Source organism: Theropithecus gelada, chromosome 6 (assembly GCF_003255815.1).
Source record: "Theropithecus gelada isolate Dixy chromosome 6, Tgel_1.0, whole genome shotgun sequence".
Classification (NCBI taxonomy): Eukaryota; Metazoa; Chordata; class Mammalia; order Primates; family Cercopithecidae; genus Theropithecus; species Theropithecus gelada.
The window spans coordinates 72912651-72936846 of NC_037673.1; the positions used below are offsets into that span (position 1 = coordinate 72912651).

At 35.8% G+C, this 24196-nt stretch overlaps 1 protein-coding gene across 4 annotated transcripts in view; it reads right to left on the reverse strand.

The window, feature by feature from the left end:
- Positions 1 to 24196, reverse strand: part of WDR41 (WD repeat domain 41) — a 48996-nt gene that overhangs the window by 22812 nt on the left and 1988 nt on the right. For 3 of the 4 annotated variants that reach the window (XM_025387312.1, XM_025387310.1, XM_025387309.1), the window contains exons 2-5: positions 23495 to 23610; positions 10315 to 10363; positions 8666 to 8797; positions 4648 to 4710 (exon numbers count right to left, since the gene is read on the reverse strand). In XM_025387312.1, coding sequence (XP_025243097.1) covers positions 4648 to 4710; positions 8666 to 8797; positions 10315 to 10363; positions 23495 to 23610 — 360 coding nt within the window. The remainder of the gene's footprint in view (positions 1 to 4647; positions 4711 to 8665; positions 8798 to 10314; positions 10364 to 23494; positions 23611 to 24196) is intronic. The other variant, XM_025387311.1, reaches the window with a different exon arrangement.

Here is a 24196-nt window from a genome sequence, read left to right on the forward strand (position 1 = left end):
TGCTGGGATTACAGGCTTGAGCCACCGCGCCCGGCCTAATCTCTGGATTTTTAATGCTAGTGTTTCATTTCTTTTTACTGCCAAATAGTATTCCACTGTGTGGACATACATTGTGTTTATTCATCAGTTGATGGACATATAGGTTGTTTCCATTTTGACAATTATAATATTGCTATGAACAATTATGTATACATTTTTATATGAACTTACATTTTCGTATCTCTTGGGGATATAGCAAGGAGTGAGACTGCTGGGTCAAATGATAATTCTGTTTAACTGTTTTCCAAGGTGGCTGTATTGTATCATTCTAGATCCCACCAGAAATGTATGAAGGTTATAATTGCTCCACATTCTTACCAACACTTGTCTTTTACATATTAGCCACTTTAGTATATAGGAAATAGTATTTCACTGTGGTTTTGACTTGCATTTCTCTAGTGACTAATGATGTTGAACCCTCTTTTTCATGTGCTTATTTGACATTTGTTTATCTTCTTTGGAGAAATTTCTTTCTTTCAAATCTTGTCTATTTTTAATTGGAGTATTTGCTTTTTTACTGAATTCTTCATAGATTGTATACACAAGTCCCTTATCAGATATACGATTTGAAAATATTTTCTCCAATTCTGTGTGTTGTCTTTCCACTTTGAAGCACAAAAACTCTTCATTTTGATGAGGTCCAATTTATTTTTTTGGTTGTTGTTGTTGATATGCTTTTGATGTCATATTTAAGATATGCCCATATTTAAGATATGCCCAAGGTCACAAAGACGTACTCCTTTATTTCTTCCAAGATTTTTGTAGTTTTAACTCTTACATTTGGGTCTTGACCCATTTGAGTTAACTTTTGGATATGACATGCAGTAGGGATTAAAATTTCATTATTTTGTATGTGGATGTCCAATTGACACAGCATCAGTTTTTGAAGAGACTATTCTTTCTTCAATTAAAGGTTCTTGGCACTCTTGTCAAAAAATCAATTGGCTATGTGAGGCTTTACTTCTGGGCCTTTAATTCTATTCCATTGATCTGCATGTCTATCACTATGCCAAAACCACACTGTCTTGACTACTGTAGCTTCATATTAAATTTTGAAATTGGGAAGTGTGTCTTGGAACTTTGTTTTTCCATTTTAAGACTGTTTTGGCTATTCTAGGTCCCTTGCACTCCCATATGAATTTTAGGATCAGCTTGTAAATTTCTCAAAAAAAAAAAAAAAAAAAAGCCAGCTACAATTCTGATAAAGATTGGGTTCAATCTGTAGATCAATGTGGGTGGTGGTGTAATCATAACAGTAGTAAAATTTGACCCATGCACTCAGGATGTCTTTCCATTTATTTAGATCTTTAATATCTTTCAACAATGTTTTATAGTTTTTGGTATGTAAGTCTCATACTTCTTCAAATTTCTTTTAATAGTGATGGGGTATTGCTATGTTGGCCAGGTTAGTCTTTAACTCCTGGTCTCCAGCAATCCTCCCACCTCAGCCTCCCAAAGTGCTAGGATTATAGGCATATGCCACCCCGCCCAGCCTACATCCATTTCTGAGTATTTTATTCTTTTGGATGCTACTGTAAATGGAATTGTTTCTTAATTTTTGGAATGTTCATTGATAATGAACAGAAATACAATTGATTTCTGTGTGTTGATATTATATCCTGAAACCTTGCTAAATCCATTTACTAGCCTCAATAGTTTAGTTGTGGACTTAGGATTTTCTATATACACAAGATCATGTCATTTGGGAATAGAGATACTTTTAGCTCTTCCTTTCCAATATGGATGTCATTTATTTCTTTTTTTAATTGCCCAACTGCCCTGGCTAAAACCTCCAGTACAATGTTAAACAGATGTGCTGAGAGCAGACATCCTTATCTTGTGCCTGATCTTTGGGGGAAATTATTTGTCTTTCACCATTTTTTTAATTAATTTTTTTTTTTTTTTTTTTTTTTTTTTTTTGGAGACAGGGTCTTGCTCTATCGTCCAGGCTACAGTGCAGTGGCACAATTACAACTCGCTGCAGCCTCAAACTCCTGGACTCAAGCGATCCTTCCACCTTAGCCTCCAGTAATAACTTCCTCCTGTAATAACTGGGATTACAGACATGTGCCACCAGGCTGGCTAATTTTTCTTTCTTTTTTTTTTTTTTTTGGTAGAGAAGTTTCACCATGTTGCTCAGGCTGGTCTCGAACTCCTGAGCTCAAGTAATCCACCCACTTTGGTCTCCCAAAGTGCTAGGATTGCAGGCATGAGCCACCACACCAGCCTAACCTTTCACCATTAATACAAAATTAGCGTTGAGATTTTCACAGAAGCCCTTTATTAGGTTAAAGAAATTCTCATCTATTCCTAGTCTGTGGGGTATTTTTATCATGAAAGGTGTTGGAGTTTGTCAAATGCCTTCTCTGTTTTCTGTTGAGATGATCCTGTGGTTTTGGTCCTTTATTCTTACTAGGGTGTATTTCATTGATTAATTTTCAGATGTTAAACTAAGCTCATATTCCAGGGATAAATCTCACTTGGTCATGGTGTATAATCCTTTTTAGATGTTGCTGAATTTGGTTTGATAATATTTTATTGAGGATAATATACGCTTTTGTTACTTAACATTTTACCACTAGCATTTTCCTCTTTTAATATTCTTCTGAAATATAAATTTTAGTATATATATCTACCATAATTTATTTTCTTATAAGACATTTAGGGCACTTCCAAACATCCATTTATAAAAATGTATTTGTAGTACACATTTCTGTTCATAAATCTCTGCTCTATTTTCTGATTATTTCCTTTAAAGAGTTTTCTAGAATGATCACTGGATTAATATCTATAATAATTTATTTAGATTCATTCATAATGCCAAACTACCTTCCAGGAAGACATCAATTTATAGTCTCAATATGCAATAAAATGCCAATTTCACTATCTCCTTGCTAACATCAACCCTTATAAAAAACGTTGCTAGTTCAAAAAATAAATGATAGTATTTCTCATATTGGGGATATAAATTTCTTAGATAAGCTATCTATTCAAGAACAACTGGACCACTGAATTAAATGAGTGCAATGCTATTTTTTAACAATTTTTATGTGAAACAGTATCACAGCAGGAGAAAACAAACACAAATATCTAGCTGATTCACATCATGGTAAAACCCCTTTTAAAACTACTTTCACTTTATTGGAATAAGATACTTTTTTAGTGACCAGTTCCTATAACCAGTTCATAACACAGTTTACCAAAGGAATTTCCCCCAAATACATTAAATTTTTTTTCTTTCTTTGTTCCTTCAAGCCATGTATTTTCACTGGAAACTTAACGACCTTAGTTTTTCAGATAGCAAGAATATTTTTAAAGGAATGTAAATGGCACATCATTTCAGGCCACATAGAGATTTTAATCAAATCAATACTTTAACGACTTCTTTAAAAATCCACTGTTAAGTTAGATAAAAGCATATATAGTACATGGCACTTTCTTCCCCTGAAACTTGACTAAGTTGATATTTTGAACAGCACAGTGCCATGAGATGGCTACGAGAGATCCTGCCTTTTTGGGAAAAAATGAACTATCCTAACTAGTGGCACACAGCAATTCTTTTTTTTTTTTTTTTTTTTTTTTTTTTGTGAGACGGAGTCTCGCTCTGTCGCCCGGGCTGGAGTGCAGTGGCCGGATCTCAGCTCACTGCAAGCTCCGCCTCCCGGGTTTACGCCATTCTCCTGCCTCAGCCTCCCAAGTAACTGGGACTACAGGCGCCCGCCATCTCGCCCGGCTAGTTTTTTGTATTTTTTAGTAGAGACGGGGTTTCACCGTGTTCGCCAGGATGGTCTCGATCTTCTGACCTCGTGATCCACCCGTCTCGGCCTCCCAAAGTGCTGGGATTACAGGCTTGAGCCACCGCGCCCGGCCAGCAATTCTTTTTACATTAAGAAAAAAAAGAAACAAAAGAGCTCCAATATGGAGATCAGTTATCCTTAAAGTAAATGAGAGAACATCTAATACTACTACTATCTTTTACCAAAACTTGCTTACGTTACTAAAAAACAGTGGCACTTTCTCTGAACACTTAATTTCTGTAGGTATTACAAGCAACCTAGTCTTATCTGTTTGTTTCTCTAAAATGTAGCAGAGCTTCTGTCATATAATCAGCCCCAATCAATCACTGTTTGTAAAATGAATAAAACTAACAGTAGCAGCAAATTAGCCATGTCAGTTTTTAGTTTTGAAACTAAGTAACTGACATGTCTTGCCTTTGTGACCTTAGTGAAGGCAGAGGTCACAGGACAAATAATTCTATATTTTAAATTCAAAGTATGAAGAAAACAGACCAGCTACTATTATGGTCATTCTGCAAGTAATATCTCTTCCTAGAACTACCTACAAAAAAACATACTGGGTACTACCTTTTAACCTTTTTCCTTATCTTGCTATTGGGATTATCCCTTGCTCTAATTTCAAATGGAAACATTCTAACACTTAATACATAGGCTCTCAAAAATCTGGTGTCACACGAATGAAATGACTACAAGTGTGTGGAAAGAAATAATTCATAAGACCCACTAAAGTAATTTCGTCTAACTTTTTAAACCATGTCTTCTCAGACAAAAATAGATTGCCATAAAAACTCATATTTACTTAAGATTTTACCTTTACAGTAGACTGGAAGCATGATATTCTCTGAACTTGTCTGCCAGTATCACTATCCCACACCTAAATTTATGTTAAGAAATAATTTCTAGATAGAATTTTAAAATCTCAATTATAACTTTTCTAATTAACAATTAAACCACAAATGTTAAGCAGTTAGAAATTCTTTAAATAAAACATAAAATACTTAGTGTTTATACCACCACAAAAATGAATTCATATAGTGAGTCATCAACTTAGCAAAGCAGGCTTATGATCTAAAATAAGTTTGAGGTAAATTTTACTATCAAATTATTTGAAAATGCCAACATAATGAATGGTCTGAAGTACTGAATCTTTACAAGCAGTAAATATTGCAACTGTTTAAAGTTTATTCTCCAGAATAGCCTACCGTAATCTAATAAGCATAAAGTACTTATACCAAAACTATTATGTCCATTAGTATTTACTGAAAGCTCCCTATAATGTGGATAGCATGATTTACTACTGTTATCTTGATTCGAGAAGACACTAACACTGTATTACCATTACCTGTATATGCATTTAACATAATCAGAGGGCCTCTCACAAAACATCTGAGTTTAGTTTGACTTAAGAAGCACAGTGATTTTCAAACTTTTATACCATTTCCTATAGTAAGAAATACATTTCACACCATGTCTGAAAACACATTTACATACATGTATGTACTATGGATACAAATGTATATGCACATATTAAAAATTGAAACTAATTTCACAACTAGTTAACCTTATCATGGCCAATGCCTTTTGTTATATTTTTATTATACAGATGTGCCTTGACTTAAAGTACAGTTTTCTCCCACAAAAAACCCATTCTAAGTGGAAAATATCCCAAGTCGAAATGCATTTAACACACCTATCAAACATCATAGCTTAGCCTGTCCTAACTTATATGTGCTTAGAACACATACATAAACTTATAGTTGGGCAAAAAAAAAAAAAAAGGCATCTGGCAACACAGTACACTGTAGAGTAAGGCTGTTTACCCTTGTGATCTCACAGCTGACCAGGAGCTGCAGCTCCAGGCAGCTGCTGCCCAGCACTGGTAAAGACTATCGTCCAATGTATCACTAGTGTGAGAAAATATCAAACTTCAAACTTCAAAGTACAGCTTCTACTTAATGCCCCTCCCTTTCACACCATCATAAAGTTGAAAAACTCAAAGTCAGACCACCCTAGGTCGGGGACCATCTACATTCTGTGTCATGTTTTAGATGGAGCTGGATTATCATGAGAATTACGTTTTATGTATATAACACATGAAACAAACTGCTAGCATATAAAAAGTGCTCCCAGTAATTAGGAAATGTTTTCTGGCCTTGTATTTACCACAATTCTAGTAGTGTCTCACAGCCTTTTCACTTATTTCACTTTTTGCAAGCAAAATGTTTAATATTCAGTAACTTGAGCTCTTAAGGCTATTGCTGTAAAAAATTATCTACCTTCAGTATTTAATTAAGGAAGTTAGTTTTTACAGGTTGGGTATCCCTTATCCAAAATGCTGAAGACCAGAAGTGTTTCTGATTTTTTTTGGATTTTGGAATATGTGCATATATCTGATGAGCTATCTTGGGGATGGCACCCAGGTCTAAACACAAAATTCATTTATTTTTCATATACACCTTATACATATAGCCTAAGGTAGTTTTATACAATATTTTTGGCAATTTTGTGCATTAAATAAAATTTTGACTGCAACCTGTCACATGATGTCAGGTATAAAATTTTCCACTTGTGGCATCACGTCAGTGCTTAAAAAGTTTTGGATTTTGGAGCATTTCAGATTTTGGATTTTCAGATTAGGGATGCTCAACCTGTAGTAAAAACGCAAGCAGAGTAAATTTAGAATTCATCTGGGTAAGAGAGATTGCCAAATAAGTGGCCTAGAATTTTTTTCTAACAACAAAAATCATTCAGCAAAGGAAATGAGTTCATACTATCATTTACAGGTAAAATTCATAGTGACACTGTCCCAGCTACTAACTTCCGTACATAATTTTAATCACTGCCTTAAAATATTGTTATAGTGTCTTAGGAGTGGTCTAACAAAGTATTTTAAATTCTATTTCTGCAAAGATTACACTGATATCAAAAAAAGGGAGCTTTATTTCACAATATTTGTCTCTACAGAGTAGCAATCAAGCAACTCTGACCTAACCATCTGAGTGAATTTTATGCCCTTGTTTATGTTGTATCGTAATCACAAACATACGTGTGTGTATATATGTATGTATGTAGAGAGTTTATCCCCCATTTAAACCTTTTCTTGACATTTTTTCAGCTATAAACAATCTGTCTAGAAAGCACTTCAGCTGATGAATTCATTTAAAGCACGTTAAAGTCTGTATCTTGGTTCTATAAGAGCCTAAGAAATACCTATACCTTTGGGCTTACTCCAAAACTTCATCAATGCTTGAAACTGTTTAAACAGAACTTTCAGATAAGTATATACTTTTAAAAATTAATCTGACCCGGTACAGTGGCTCATGCCTGTAATCCCAGCACTTTGGGATGCCAAGGTGGGCAGATCACAAAGTCAGGAGTTTGAGGCCAGCCTTGCCAATATGGTGAAACCCCATCTCTACTACTAAAAATACAAAAAAATTTGCCAAGTGCGGTGGCGCACGCCTGTAGTCCCAGCTACTTGGGAGGCTGAGGCAGAAGAATCACTTGAACCCAGGAAGTAGAGGCTGCAGTGAGCTGAGACTGTGCCACTCCACTCCAGCCTGGGCAACAGAGAGAGATTCCATCTCAAAAAAAAAAAAATCTGACACCTTTTTTTTAAAAAATAAAAGTAATGAGAGACAACAGTAATCCATAAGCACTTGACTCTGGACTTCACAAAGCCAGTTCCACATACAGATATTAAAGGGCTGAGTTTGTTTACAGAAAACATTTTATGAAGTACAGTGGTTTGGGGCTCTGACTCTGCAGTCAGACTTGCCAGTTCTGCCCTACACTGGCTGTGTGCCATGGGGAAGTTACTTAGCCTCTATGTGACTCTATTTTTTCATCTGTAAATAAGGATAATTAAAAATAAGGCCAGGCGTGGTGGCTCACGCCTATAATCCCAGCATTTTGGGAGGCCAAGGTGAGTGGATCACCAGAGGTCAGGAGTTTGAAACCAGCCTGACCAACATAGTGAAACCCCATCTCTACTAAAAATACAAAATTAGCTGGGCATGGTGGCACAGGCCTGTAATCCCAGCTACTCGGTAGGCTGAAGCAGGAGAATCACTTGAACCCGGGAGGCACAGGCTGCTGTGAGTGAAGATTGCGCCATTGCACTCCAGCCTGGGCAATAACAGCAAAACTCTGTCTCAGAAAAAAAAGGAATAATTAAAAATACCTATGTCAAAGGGCTAATTTTAAAGATTAAATGAGTTCACATATGTAAAACAATTAGAACAATGCCTGTTACACATAAGCACTTTACTACTGCTATTCCATCTTAACTTTTTACCTAAAAGTGTGGGTAAAGAAAAAGTAATTTTCCTTTTATAAAATTGTTAATTATTAAATATTAAACACACAACAAATGGTAATTCACTTTTCTGTCAGACTCAGATGCTCAAAAGATTTTTATGGGTTGGGACTATTTGGTTTCTTCTGCTCTGTAGTGAGGAAAAAAAAGTAAATTATTCTCCAGTCCAACTCATCGTTGTTTCCCTAAATTGAAAAGTAAATTGAGATAATAAAATGAATTATTTTTAAGTCCACATTCTTCCATTTTATCAATTTTATACAATGTGAGAGAGTAACTCTGGAAAGAACAGCAAGAGTCGTGGAGTTTCCATCAATAACAAGCCTTAACCTCCTATTTCCAGTCTAATACTTATCAGATACCTAATAAATGGTATCTCATAATAGAACAAAAATCATTTTTGCTGTAACAAGAATATACAGACAAGACCCTATCAGCTAAAGACTAATAATGTATGTAGTGGCTCGTTGGGCCACTATAGCTTGTTCATTTCTTCCAGATTAAAGGATACAATAACTCTTCTATCAGCAGAGGCTGTCAAGATGAGTTGATTTTTTTCTTCACAAGATTCCAAGGAAGGAAATGTAATAATAGCTGTTATCTTTTGAGTGTGTCCATTCAGTTCTAAAAGTTTTTCCCCTGTCTGAAATACCAATAAAAATGTTAATAGGCCTAGCTTTCACAATTTAGATAATCACAAATGACAACATTAAGTAGAACTGCCATATAGAATATACATATACATTCCATTTAAAATTACTTAGAATTTAACTTAAGCAATCACACAGAATCTAAACTGCTGAAAGTATAGCCATAAATAATTTTGATGATTTTCTAATACAAAATGCTAATTTTTAGTATATTTTTGTAGAAAATTTTAAGGAGTATTCTTTTCTATAAATTTAAAAATGTAATTGTGTAAATTAAGCATAAAAACATCAGTAACTTAGTTTGCAGAAAAAAAATATGGAGTCCCCATTGTCCAAGTATTTGTTATTGACGTCTCCACAGTTATAAGGTCATAGAAGAAGATAAAAGTCAGCATAACAACTGTATATGTATCTACATACACGTAAGTATATCTATCCACTCATTTATTAACCACTTAGAAAGTCAGTCTCCACTCCATCGCTATTTAACACCAACATCTATTCCTATCCATCCAATGTCTTCATCTATCAGTCTCTCACTAATTTACCAAGTAGTATACATGCAAAAATACAATGTAAATGGCAAATTTTTCCAAGATTGCAGGACTTCATGAATGTGGTGAAAATAATGTTAAAGAACTGCTTTTATCACAGGCAAAGCCATTGAAAAATAAAGATCTAACACAGTCAGACTAGGTAACAATCCAAAATAAAGGTGAGAGGAAGATAAACACTTCGAAAAAGAACAATTTGAGTAACAAATGATCAGGAAGGGAGGCTCTGAAGAAACTGATGAAGCCTTAAGTATTTATTTTTTTAAAAGTCTTTTTTAATATTAAGTCAAACATGAGAAAAATGTCACATTATGCTATTAAGCAATGTTGAAAGAAAACTTGTGTGTCTCACAAAAATCAACACAATTCATTTATTCATTTTGGAAGTCTGGGCATAGCTACTGATAACCTAAATTTTGTTAAATAAGATTAAAATTTTGTATTTTTTGAATTTTCATACTTTGGCATTTCTTAGGAAAAAACTTTTTTTTTCCCCCAAGATGGTCTTGCTGTGTCACCCAGGCTGGAGTGCAGTGGCATGATCTCCTCTCACTGCAACCTCAGTCGCCTGAGTAACTGGGATTACAGGTGTGTGCCACTATGCCCAGCTGATTTCTAGTATTTTTGGTAGAGACAGGGTCTTGCTATGTTGGCCAAGCTGTTCTCAAACTCCTGGCCCCAAGTTACCCGTTTGCCTTGGCCTCCCAACGTGCTGGGATTACAGGCACAAGCCACTACACCCAGCTGGAAAAAAATTCTTAATTTAAAAAACTTTCCCTCTTCACTATGAAATACTGGTCCCCACTGTATATGGATTTATCCCAAGTAGCTCTTTTCAAATATTAATGTGTCAATTAATGATAATGATATGCAAATGTATCCCCAGATAGTATTTATATGAATACATACTCAACTATATATCTTTATTACACAATGCACACACAATCAATACACACCTGAGCATTCCACACAACTACAATTCCATCATCACCAGCAGATGCAAATCTGGTTAGGGAAAAAGGGTCAAGAAAAAAAAAATCACTGTTGACATTTAATTACTAAGATTAAGAACTATCAAACCTTATTAGTGGTACTTTGACTTACTAATATTAACGAAGATCAAGTTCTTTGAGCTAATTTTAAAAATATTTATGAAACACATTCCAGGTACTGTGCCAGGTATGAAAGATCAAAAGATAAATAAGACATTTATAGGTTTACAAAGAATAACCTGCTAGAAATGTAAAAATAATCTTTAAAGTCCTTCTTTGCTTTCAAATTCTATGATTTTAAGAAACCCTTGACTTAAGTGAAATGAAACCAAGCTGAGAAGTGGCTTCAGTGATAGGAAGTGATATTCCAGGGGTGGAACTGATCACAACGTTAGATAAATTCATTCCTTTATTATTCTGTCTGTAAATAATTGTATTTAAAGTCAAGATCTATCCTTTGCTCAGTTCAACTCCTTAGTCTTTCCATATAAATGCTTTGTTCTTGGTTTGGAAGGTTTGAGGACTTTTTTAGGGTTTTTTGTTGTTTTTTAGTGAAGATGCTTGAAATGCACAGGTAAAGTTTGTCTCATGGCATGAAAAATGAGCTGTGACACTCTACTATAGCTTCTCTCTCCTTTTTACATCCCATTCACCATATACACAGGGACAACAACCAAATTCTGTAGAGTAGAAGATACCCTTAACACAAACACTATCAAGAGGAATAACCTGTCATACAGGATTATTCATCATCATATTATACTAAAATTCACCATCATCATATTATACTAACCCAACAAAATAGGATACAATAATCACACTGTAAGCATGTCAAATAATTTATTGTTAATGTTGTACATAAGTTTGTAAATAATTTTTAATGATTCAGAATCAATTTAAAGCTATCCCCATAATATCGCTTTCACTCAAATCGAGGTTTTTTCTTTTTTTTAGTAAAAGAGAAAGAAGTGGTATTAAAGAGAGCCAGCTATGAATGACATATAACTGTCCCCCGATAATTAACAGATGCTATGTGAGCATCTGTTCTAATGAATTCTATCCCTTTATAACAAAATCCCACTACTTCAGTCATGAAATACTTTCCTTAACACTCCAAACTGAGTTTCATGTTCAAATTTCTTAACTTCAGTTTCAAAGTTCAGTGCCTTCACTGGCTCAGACAATTCCCATACTCAGTTCTTATTTCAAAACCCTTTGAGTACATCTACTACTGGTAGAACTAAGATTATTCAGGAGATATGAAATTGATCAAATACAGTCTGACAAAGTCTTTTAATAATTTTTAAATACAGAACTACCTATCTTTTTAATGGAAAGGACCTTTTAAATTTAGGTAACTGGCTAAAAATCACATAGTTATTTTTAAATTCACGCCTATCATTTATTCTTATTTTAAAATGTGAGATATAAAAGATCTAGAGATTAAAAAGAAAATGATCATTTTAAAAATAAAAATAGATTTCCTATGCTTAATTATCTACATTTTCTCAATCAGATTAATAAATAGTACCCTGAATATCAAAAATAGTTGCTGGAAATAAATCTTTAGCAGCTTATGTTTCTGGGCCTATTGATTTCTTTTTATTCATATAGTGACAGTGGGGAGGGCAGGACTCAAGGTCTTAAGTGTTCTTTGGTATAAAACATCAATTTCTATTGATTCTTTAAACTCTTATAATTGCTTTTCTGCCATTTAGAAGATTGCAAGTTTAAAATACATACTTTTTTTCTAACCCTAATTTTTAACTTCTTATGATTGTTTTATCATGTTTGACTTTCATGAGTTCACAATGAGAGATGACTGAGAACAGCTGAGAGTTTAGAAATGGGATACAGAGCATTTCACCTCAAACTTTAATTCAATCAGTAGAGAACAAAAGTTAAATCTAAATAAGGCTCAACAGTAATGCATGAAATCACAGCCAATTTTGTATTGCTCCAAGGTCAATTACCTGGTTGGTAGATTATTCAGGCCTTCTATTCTTATATATATTCTATTGCTACCATTTTTTTTTTTTTTTGCCATTTCAATATTTATTACTACCTCCCCTAAAGAGGAAACTTTAAGCTTTAAAATACAAACCAGTATAACTTTGATACATATTAGTACCTGTCATAAAAAAACGAATAAAGGGTTGAGATATCATTCACAAATTACAATTATCCATCCTACTATGATGGATAATGAAAAACTAGCTATACTATATCAGTTTATCTTAAACTAAATCCTAGTCAGTCAAGCATACACTTCAACCATCTGCAAATCAGAAATGGAAATACAACCCAAGAATTCCTAATTGTAACTGCTGAAAAGAAGTAATGAACTATAAAATTAAAAAGGATTAAAATGTCAATAAGTTTTCAGCTATTCTATCCAATGGAAGAATAATAATATTGCCAGAAAACATTTTACATACTAATTTTTAAAAACACTCTAATAGAGGGCAAAAACTTAAGCCTAAAAATAAGATTTTGACAGAAACGTTTCTTTACCGATCAGCAAAAAATGTATTTAGTGTGATTCCGTGCTAGGAGTTAGGGAAATGTCAAGACACCTGACATGTGGTTCTTGCTTTGAGATCTTAAAACTTAATGAATGTTTAGAAATATACCGTATTTCATCAAATCTAAGACATCAATTGTAAGACACTCTTATTTATCATTAAGGAAAACATACTGCCAATTACAATTGAAAGACACAATTATATGATGTGTCCAAATTTTAGAGATGTTAAAATAGAAAAAAATATGCTTGTTAGAATCATGAACTGTAAGAATTACCATATTTATTGATCTTTATCTTTATAACATGGCACTTGCCAGTCTAATGAATCTCTGATTACCTCTGGCAGGTTTTAAGTGCTAAAGAAATGCTTGTTGAATGAATAAATGAATGCATAAGCAAACATTTAAGTGTTCAAGGGCTCTGTGAAATAGATTCGTTAATGACAGTAATGTAACCCCATATTTTCCTTTCATTATAATTAATGTAAATATACTACCACAAAAAATAGAAATTTAAAAAATTTAAAACCCAGAAACCTGCCACACAAAAGTACATTTCTGTATCTTTTCATATTCCTGTCCAATTCTTATCCATATACTTCATTTTTTTTTTTTTTTTTAACTTAAAACCAAGTCCAAGATCACGCCACTGCACTCCAGCCTGGGCAACAGAGCAAGATTCCATCTCAAAAAAAAAAAAAAAAACCCAAGTCTTTAAAAATACTCCTTGAGACTACAAAATTAAATGACTAAGCAAAAATTATATTCATGAAAAACAAGTTCAACAAGGTGAAACATGGTTTAACAAAGACCTATGGCAGACCTTCTAGAATGTTCCATCCTCTCATCCCCTAATTATGAGAACTAAATTTATTATGATAGCCCATAAGTTACTCGGTCATTCAAAAAATACTTACTAAGCACTAACTATATAGATGCTTAACTCTGAGAATTAAGATCAAGAGATTGTTCTTGCCCTTCAAGAACTCACAGTCCAACATTACTAAGTGATGCTATAGGGTCTAGATCATGAGTCCTTAGAGAACTCTCACTTACAACCATCTTAATGTATAAAAATAATTCCCTCTAAACACCTTCTCTTTGAACATCTCTGAGAAAGTGTTCTCTCGTTCCTTCCAACAGTGGCTGAGACGACAGCAAAGCTTAATAAAGATTTGTAAAAAATAAAGTTTGTATACTCCATTAGGAAACATAATTTCTGGCAGTCATTTTTGTGGGTGTGATGTTAACACCCATCAATAATCATTGCCTGAAGTCATTATTACATTTATTTACAATAAAATAACACTGAAAAAATGCTGCTACAATGCTAGAAATGAGACAAACCTAAAAAATAGCACAATTTTCATTTAAAGTATATGTTTGTATGCTAGAACTACTTGAAGAAAATTAGAGAAGCATCCAGAGAGAGACTTGTAAAGCAGCTGAAGGAAATTTCAAAGCATTTTCAAGAGCCATAGATGCTGACACAACTAATTCCTTAATTAGATCTACTTCAACATTAATTTCTTTTCCTTAAAAAAGAATGTATTATATTAACACAACTCTAACATCTAAAAGTCTAACGTCTTTTAGCTCACAAATAAAGATTTCATAGTTCCCATGGTTATTTGCAAAGGTAAAACATTTGGTAAGTTCTTCCCTCCCCAAATCACAAATAGAAAGCTAAACTGCACATCAAGATTACAGTATTAGAATACCAAAAAAATCTCTGTGACTTCTGTTAGGTGAACCTCCATTCCCCTGCACTCAAGTTTCCATGGAGGACTCCTATTATTAGAGAAACATTCTTGGTCTCTCTCTGCCCCACTTGCTTGAGACAATGAATTAGGCATGCTCAGTTCAGACCCTTGTGGGTTTTCTGGTTTTTTTTTTTTTTTTTTTTTTGGAGACGAAGTCTTGCCCTGTTGCCCTTTTTTTTGGAGATGAAGTCTTGACCTGTTGCCCAGGCTGGAGTGCAATGGCACGATCTCAGCTCACTGCAACTTCTACCTCTCAGGTTCTAACTATTCTCCTGCCTCAGCCTCCCAAGTAGCTGGGATTACCGGCACCTGCCACCACACATGGCTAATTTTTGTATTTTTAGTAGAGATGGAGTTTCACAATGTTGGGCAGGCTGGTCTCAAACTCCTTACCTTATGATCCGCCCGCCTTGGCCCCCCAAAGTTCAGGCACGAGCCATCGCGCCCGGCCCCTTGTGGGTTTTCTGAAGATTCATCTGTTCACAGAGAACATACTAGTCTGCTCTTATTTTTGAGGTAAGCCCGTATCTGAATGGGAGGCCAGCAACTGTTCAGTTGCCCCAGGGATTCATTAAAAAAGTCTACGTGACTCAGGTTGAAGTGTAAGGAAACCCACTGTGGGTGCATATTAAAGCTACATCCTGGCCAGGCACGGTGGCTCACACCTGTAATCCCAGCACTTTGGGAGGCCGAGGCAGGCAAACCACGAGGTCAGGAGTTCGAGACCAGCCTGGCCAATATGGTGAAACCCCGTCTCTATTAAATATACAAAAATTAGCTCAGTGTGGTGGCACACACCTGCAGTCCCAGCTACTAGGGAGGCTGAGGCAGAAGAATCGCTTGAACCCGGGAAGTAGTGGTTGCAGTGAGCAGAGATCACACTACTGCACTCCAGCCTGGGTGACAGGACGAGACTCCATCTCAAAAAAAAAAAAAAACAACAAAGAGCCATATCCTGTAATCCAGCTTTGTATCGGTTATTACTTTATGAAGCTGATATGTTCATGTTCATCTGTATGATTCCTGCATCTATTCTCAATAAATTCTGTTCTCAAAGAGAAACAAGGGTGGTTCTCCATTGAACACTCAAAACACTAGTAATATCTAAGAAAACATTTTATTTCATACAGAGGCATAAATACCTTTTAAATTGACATTTTTATTTCCTCTATTTCAAATATAGATCTTTAACTTTTCATTATGGAGAATTTAAATATATACAAAAGTGGAGAGAAGAGCATAATAAAAAGCCACATGTACTCACTGCCTGTCTCTAGTAATTATCAACTTATGGCCAATAGTGTCTTATCTGTACCCAATCCAATCCCTCTGTAAATTATTTTGAAGCAAATCCTAGTCACTGTATTTCATTTCGTATTTCAGAATGCATCTCTAAGGACTCTTTTACATCACACCTAAGTTAACATTTACTTCCTTACTTGACATTTACTTCCTTAATGTCATCAAATGCCCAGTCAAGGATCAAATTTACCTGATCACATTTTTTTAAACACTTAGAAGCAGGATCCAAATAGGCTTATATAGTATACTTGGTTGATATATCTCTAATATCTCTTTTATTCTAATGATTTTTTTCTCCATCTATTTTTCCTTGCAATTTATTTGTTGAAAAAAAGGTCACCTGTCTTGTGGAGTTCTCACAGTCTGGATTTTGCTGGCTACCTTTCCTGTGTTGTTATCCAACATGCACCTCTGTCCTCTGCATTTTTTGTTAATTGATAGTTAAATCTAGAGACTAAATAGATCCAAATCTGACTTTTGGTAAGACTACCCCAGAGGCAGATTGTATACTCCATCAGGAAATATAATTTCTGGCTGTCTTGTGTGTATATGTGTATATGTTATGATTTAGGCCATCAATAATCATTGCCTAAATTCATTACTTCATTTGAAGGGGTTCAGAGCATGTAACCCCAAACTATGCCACTCTGACATTATCATCTTTGGCTTAAGGCAACTGAGAAAATGCAGGCACAGAATGAGCTCTGTCCTCCCCACATCTACCTGGGGAAAAAAACCACAAATCACCCTTGTGAAAGTGCCCCCCTAAAACCTCTACCCCACTTCCCATACCAGGAGAGGGATAAAAACCTTTATCACAGATTAGATGACACCAAGAGTTTACACAAACCAACCTCATTAATGAGCCCTTCTCTACCATCAGTTTCCATCATATATTTGCCTTCTTACAATTTGCCACCCCAAGAAACTCAAAGTCCATTTCCTTTGTCTTGTCACTCAACAAATTTCTTGTTCTGCTAAGATACTATATAAGCCGAAGTTTTATTTTTCTTTTTTGAGACAGGGTCTTACTCAGTCATTCAGGCTACAGTCAGTGGCCCCAATCACAGCTCACTGCAGCCTCAACCTCCTGAGCTAAAGTGATCCTCCTACCTCCGCCTCCCAAGTAGCTGGGACCACAGGTGTGCACCAACACACCCAGCTAATTTTTGTATTTCTTAATAGAAATACAGTTTTGCCATGTTGCCTAGGCTAGCCTCAAACTCCTGAGCTCAAGGAATCCTTCCACCTCGGCCTCTCAAAGTGTTGGGATTACAGGGCTGAGTCATCATGCCCAGCCTAAGCCCAAGTTTTAACCACCCCTATGAGTTAAACTTGAGTACTCGTGCGTTTGTGTGTGTACACAATGTACGCATCGATATACTTCTTTTTCTCTCATTAACCTGTCTTTTGTATGCCTATGTTGTAGAGTCCTGGTCAATGAATCTAAGATAGGTAAAAGAAAAGTGTTTTCCTCCCCTATACATTAGAGGTTGCAAAATTACAATATTCTATCATTCTTCCTAGCCTGAATTCTTCTATAAAGAGAAATTTCTTCTCAATTATTACTGATCCCAAGACACAGTTTATATAAGAAAGGCAGTATAGATCTTGACTCTGCCCCTTTATTTACCAGTTTTCAAAATAATGAGTTAGTTCCCCAGCATTCTCCAAAGGTGAGTTCTCTTTGTGAAGTATCATTATGAACACATAGATTTAAACATATGTGATATGTTGCAATTCATTGCAGTTATTTCCCGTATCCATGCTCAAGTTGCCAGATGGATTTTTTAAGCTACATTCTAAAGATGTAGATCTTTAGATCAAGAAAATAATTTTCAAATGCCTAGTAAGGGTATTTTGTAGTTGAGAGAGACTGATTTTTTCTAGAAATTATAGAGTTTTACTGCTAAGGTGACGAATTTGAAACTGAAATACTGTTAGACACTTGCTGTCCTTATCCCAACATTTGATTCTATGCTACTGCATGAAGCAGCAATTACCTTTTCACTCACTCCTGTCATCCTCCCAAACCCTGCAACATCTTATCCAATTAAACAAAATTCAGCTACAGCTCCAAAACACAAGCCGAAAGGACAAAATTATTAGAAACAAGGAGAAAAGTAGCAAGGGTGGCACATGCATCTGTGTGATGACACTGCCGTAATTCCCTAACTTGATTCAGGGCACGATCCAAAACAACAGAAATTCAATCAACAGGTTCACCACACATGGCAGATTAGGGGTTTTAGAAATAGAAAAGTTATTTGGTTAACAGATTTCAGTAAAATTTACTATAATAAAGTTGTCTAAAGTCAATGTCACACTGGATGTAAGATATGGAGTCTGTTATTAATATTGTAGCTGTCGGAATTTGTGATAAAAAGGGTTCTGCTTATACCCTCTTTTCCAGGCATAAGTACGTTAATAGCTCTAAAAATTGTATTAACTTTTTCAAGCCATCAAATATTAACCAATGGCATAATTACAGTTTCTGAAAAAGCTGCCCAAAGACATAGCCAATGAGTATGTTCATGCAAGTTAAAAATAAAATAGACCACCTTGCAACTATGGAAGCGTAGCAAACACCAACACCTGCCTCCCAGATCCCCTTTGAAGAGAGGACTCACTGCTCAGCTGTGAGGAATCTAGTTATCTGACTGCCTCCAGCTGTTGACTTCAGGATCCATTTCTGCTTTCAAGCCAGTTATACTAGCTCAGTTGGCTCCTAGTCACTGGGATTTAAGCAAGATAGAAGCCACGTGCATGTTCTTCATGAAGGACCCTCGGCAAATAACCAAGCAAGGCAGAAGTACAAAGCCCTAGTTATTTACATCCAGCAGAGAACTCTAAAGAGCAACCTTTCCTCCAGCGAAAGGTTGGGCTGGCAGAGACTTTGTCACATCTGCATCAGAGTCTGAGACAGCTCCTCTTGTCCAATTCTGCTTCCTCCCTTCTCCTTTCATTGGCTTTCTCTCTAATAAACCTATTGCATGCTTAACCTCGTTTTAGTGTCTCCTTCCCAGGGAACCCAGGTACTAGAAGGATCTAAACTATACTGACTGTTTCCCAGGGGACCCAGATCCTAGGCTCTGAACTATACTGATTTCTATTCTCTGAAGGTTAGTGTATAAGAAAGAATATGTTTAGCTTGAGAATATTTCCTTAAAAATCAGCATATTGTTCACTTTTAGTGGATCAAGCTATACTGAGTTTATTTACTTTCTTGTGAATGTACAGCTTCACCAACCATCCTAGAGGCACATTTTGTTCTCCAGTCTGGCACTTCATGGGTCATCTGATTCTTTTCCAGTCATGATCACCATCCTACACAACCTTGTCTGTTTCCTGAAGGAGCAAGGAATGGTCAAATGAGCAACAGAGAAAACTCTTCTTAAAATGTGTTATGAACTCAGTTTAGTTTAATGTGTCAAATGCTAGAGTATTACATGCAATTTTAGCACAGTCCATTTTTTGGAAGACTGTTGCTGAGGCTTAGCCTTCTTTAGTGATCTCCCAATCAATATGACCCTCACTTCATGTTCAAAAAATACTAAAGAAAAAAAGAAAAGGCAGCTGTCTGTTAGGTTATACAGGATTTATTGGGTATCTTCAAAAACCAATCTGAGAAAATTTTCCACTCACTGATTTTAGCTGAGCCACCGAGAAAACAAGAAAATCCTTCTGCAAAATTTTCAATAAGATGATATTATCTAAAGACTTGAAGCGTGAAACCTGGATTATAACAGCTGACCAAAAAAAAACAAAGTGTAATGTCTTCAAAAACTAAGAAACAAAAAAAGTGTAACGATATAAAACTTAAAAACTGGAAAGGTATTTCTCTAATTTGACAATGCATAATGTACATATGCAGTGGTAAAGATAATTCTAAACTATTAAGAGTAAAAACATTCAGTTCTTAATTCTGTTCATAATATGTTTATACTTCGTAGATTTTCCTGTGTCCTTACCAAGAATGACTTTTTTTTTTTTTTTAGTACACTACAGAATTAAATTTTTAAAAACAACATACAGACTGAAAGTTCTACAGGTCAGCAAATGACTGAAAAACTTCATACTTGATATGTAAATTTGATAATGACTTTTCAAAGAATTAAATGTGAATCATGAAGTCGTATCATCATTGCATTACAAAAGCCAAAAAGCAGGCTTCTTCGTCTATCTCAGATTCACTGTGGTAGATCAGAAACTGGCCACAAATTATTCCCCCGCCCAATATTCCCACCACCATTAGCAATAGGACTTAGTTACTTCTACCGTGAGAGGTCAAGTTTATTTACCCACTCACTGAATTTGTGCCAGCTCCTAACTTGCTTTGGCTGATGAAACAGCAGCAAACATGATGCAAGCTGAGACTTGAAAAGCGTCTTACTTTGGGGCTTGCCCTTCTGCTATTAGAACTCCATGATCATTATGTGAACAAGCACCTGAGAAATCACATGGAGGGAGACCACAGTCATTTCAGCTAAGACCTTCAGCTGAAATGAACCAGCCAGCCCCCGCCAATCTACCAGCTGACAGAGGCATAAGTGAACCTAGCCCAGATCAGCTGTTCCTGGTGCAAAGACAGACTCACCCAGCTGAGCCTAGCCCGAATTGCCATCCTGCAGAATAATGAGCTAAATAGATGGGGATGTGTTAAGCCAGTAAGTTTGGTGTGATAGCTGATAGAGCAATAGATAACTAACATACTCACAGATGGCTTTTTACTCTTTACAGAATATTTACTCTATCATTAAACAGCTAAAGTATATGTGAGCACCACCATGGGGAAAACAGAACCAAATATATGTCAGCGTTTGTACACTAACCATTATTCTATAGGCTGGCTTCTTCTACAGAGTCATCTTCTCACTATGGGATAGGAATAGCCAAGAGGATATTTCACAGAGGAAAGACAACAATGAACATGGACTCTTAACAATTTATATAAACATTTAAAGTCCACAACCTGATCACATTCTGTGTATTTATTATTTAACTTTCCTAGACAAAATAACTTTAGGATTCCTTAACATCCAAGTATTCGTGATTATAAGAAATTATCAGATTTTCTTTTTTTTTTTTTTTTGAGACAGAGTCTTGCTCAGTCGCCCAGGCTGGAGTGCAGTGGCACAATCTCAGCTCACTGCAAGCTCCGCCTCCCGGGTTCCCGCCATTCTCCTGCTTCAGCCTCCCAAGTAGCTGGGACTACAGGTGCCCGCCACCACGCCCGGCTAATTTTTTGCATTTGTAGTAGAGACGGGGTTTCACCGTGTTAGCCAGGATGGTCTCGATCTCCTGACCTCGTGATCTGCCCACCTCGGCCTCCCAAAGTGCTGGGATTACAGGCGTGAGCCGCTGCGCCCGGCCCCAGATTTTCTTTAATCTAGCAACTTACTCGGGTAAAATATAGCACACAAAACTTTAGCTGTCCAAAATCTTACCTTTCCAGAAATAATCAGTTCCCCACAAAAATGACCACTTAAATAAATGGAGTGTCTCTCAGGACACAGCAACAAGTAATACTGCCAAAAAAAAGGCTCCAGATGATTAACATGTCATGATTTGGTTGACTTGCACCACAATAGGAAAACAGTGCTGACAGGCCAGTAATATACATGAGACAAATCTTTTCAAGCAAAAGTTAAGAACCACAGTACTGTTTAATAACTTTGCTGGACTTTGTCTCTGGTTCCTAGAAGGGAGTCTGTAAACCCTTGGAATTTTCCAAGTGGTAAAAATGTCTTCATATTCATGGTGGGTCCCTTGGACCACACCTAAGTTTATGCTAACGGAACAACTCACAGTGGGCCCTGAGATAACATCAGGAAAGAGGCTGGCCAAGCTAGAAAAATGAACCACGTGATTTAAAGGTATGGGCTTTGTGCTACCAGCCATGGTGGGGAGGGTGGGGACTGAAGATTGAGTTCAGTTATGTGACCAGTGATTCAAACAATCATGCCTACGAATGAAAGCTCTGGACACCCAAAGTTCAAGTGTGCTCACTCATTGGTGATACACACTGATGTGCCAAGAGGGTGAGGAGTCTTGAGACATGGAAGCTTTGCATGTGGGACCCCCTAGGCCTTGCTCTATATCCATCCTTTCATTTGGCAGGTCCTGATTTGTATCTTTTATAATAAAACTGTAATCCTGTGTATAGTGCTTTTCTCAGTTCTGTGAGTCCTTCTAGTGAATTATCAGACCTGAAGGAACAGTGGGAACTTGTAGCCAGCAGGTGGACATGCAGGTGGCCTACAAACCCATACATGGCTTGCAGCTAGTGTCTCCAGTAAGGGGTGTTGTATAGACTATGCCCTTCACCTGTGGAATTTGACCTAACTCCAGGTAATGTCAGAACTGCACTGCACATGGTAAAAGCAACTAAATACCAGTAACATTTAAAAAGTGGAGAGAAGGCTGAGCACGGTGGCTCACGCCTGTAATCCCAACACTTTGGGAGGCCGAGGTAGGAAGACAGCTTGAGCCCAGGAGTTCGAGACCAGCCTGGGCAACATAGTGAGACCCTGTCTCTATTTTAAAAAATTAAATTTAAAAAAAAAAGAAAGAAGAGGAAAGACAAGGTTAATAGCAGAAGTGGTGGTCAGAGTTAGGAATAATCACAGTAACACTCATCCATGGACTGAAAAATGAAAGAATAAAAACAGCAAAGGCAAAAGAGAAAATTAGAGATAAAAGCGGAAAAACTTGTAGAGACAACAGAAATGAAGTTGGGGGATAAGGATGGCACACAATGTAGATGCTTAGTAGTCTAGGGAATCATTCACTCAGCCACCATCTATGAATTATCTGCTACCTGTAAGGCACTGTACTAGGTACTAAGAAAACATGGTGAATAAGAAAAACAGCCTCATTCTCATGAAGCTTACATTTTAGAGAGGATGAAAATACTGAGTTACACCACTAATTATGTAATTGTTATGGTGAAACATGCTATAAAGGAGAAATATATAGTTGAATATGGGTTTAATATACATATATACAGATCAATAATAGTCTACAGTCCTAAAACCTATATACCTTCACCTTTATTTGCAAATATATTAAACACAACTATTATACATGTTAGCAAGGAAGTACAGAATAATGTACATTTTCAAGTGGTTTCACCAATAACAAAAACTTTGGATTAAATCCTTACCTTCCACTAAAAAATAAAACATTCCTGGTAGGTACCTGATACTTAAACATTTATCATATTTGTTTCTCAAATACAGGTTCTCCTTGATATACTGTTATAACTCCCACCCAAATTTTAAAGTCATACACTTCTTTTAAACTATTAAGAATATTTCTGAGAATGCAAACAAACAAACTCTCAAATCACCAGACATGACACCATGACTTTGTGCAATAAAAGACTCCAGATACGTATTTCATCAGAGGCCAATTTTAATATCTACTAAATGTTACTAATGATCAGTTTTAAAATTTTTAGAAAAGATGTATTAATTTTAAAGGTGTTTAACATAAAATTCCCTAAAACCTCTTCCCACACAATAGTCAATTAGATCACTATAGTTTCTTACCTGTAGTCATCTAACTGTACCAGAAATCGTACAATATCATGATGAGCTTTTAGTACAAGCAGTTCAGTGTAGGGATTCTGGGTTTGTTCTTCACCTATTGTCTGTAAAGGAGATTTCTTGTATTGGGAAAAAAAAAAAAGCAAAAAACAAAAGACAAAAAAAGAGATAAAATGATTTGTAAGACCATATTGGAATACAACTGCATGGTATACATCTGAGAACACAAGATTTTTAAAAGCTTTAAGATATCATGTTCTAATACTAAATATTATTTCTCCTTATATCAACTAAATAACTACCAATTCCACATAAAACACTTCTCCTACCACAAATTCGAATCATGAATTTCAGTATTTTCAAATCACAATAAATTTACAAAAGGGTGAATTTTATGTAAATTGCATCCTATTAAACCTCACTTTAAAAAAATTAATGGGCCAATCCAACTCAGCTTTCAGAAAGCATGTTTCTCAGTTAAAATGCGGCAGAAACTAAACTGCACATCAAAGACATAAAATAGTGAAACAGTGCCTCATCCATTACAAGCACTCAATACGTGTTTGCTAAATGAATAAAGGAAGGCATGAAATCGACTCTGGATTTCTCAAACTTGATGCTGATATTTTTGGGCCAGATAATTTTTTTTTTTTTTTTTTCCCCGCACCACCACGCCCAGCTAATTTTTGTATTTTTAGTAGAGAC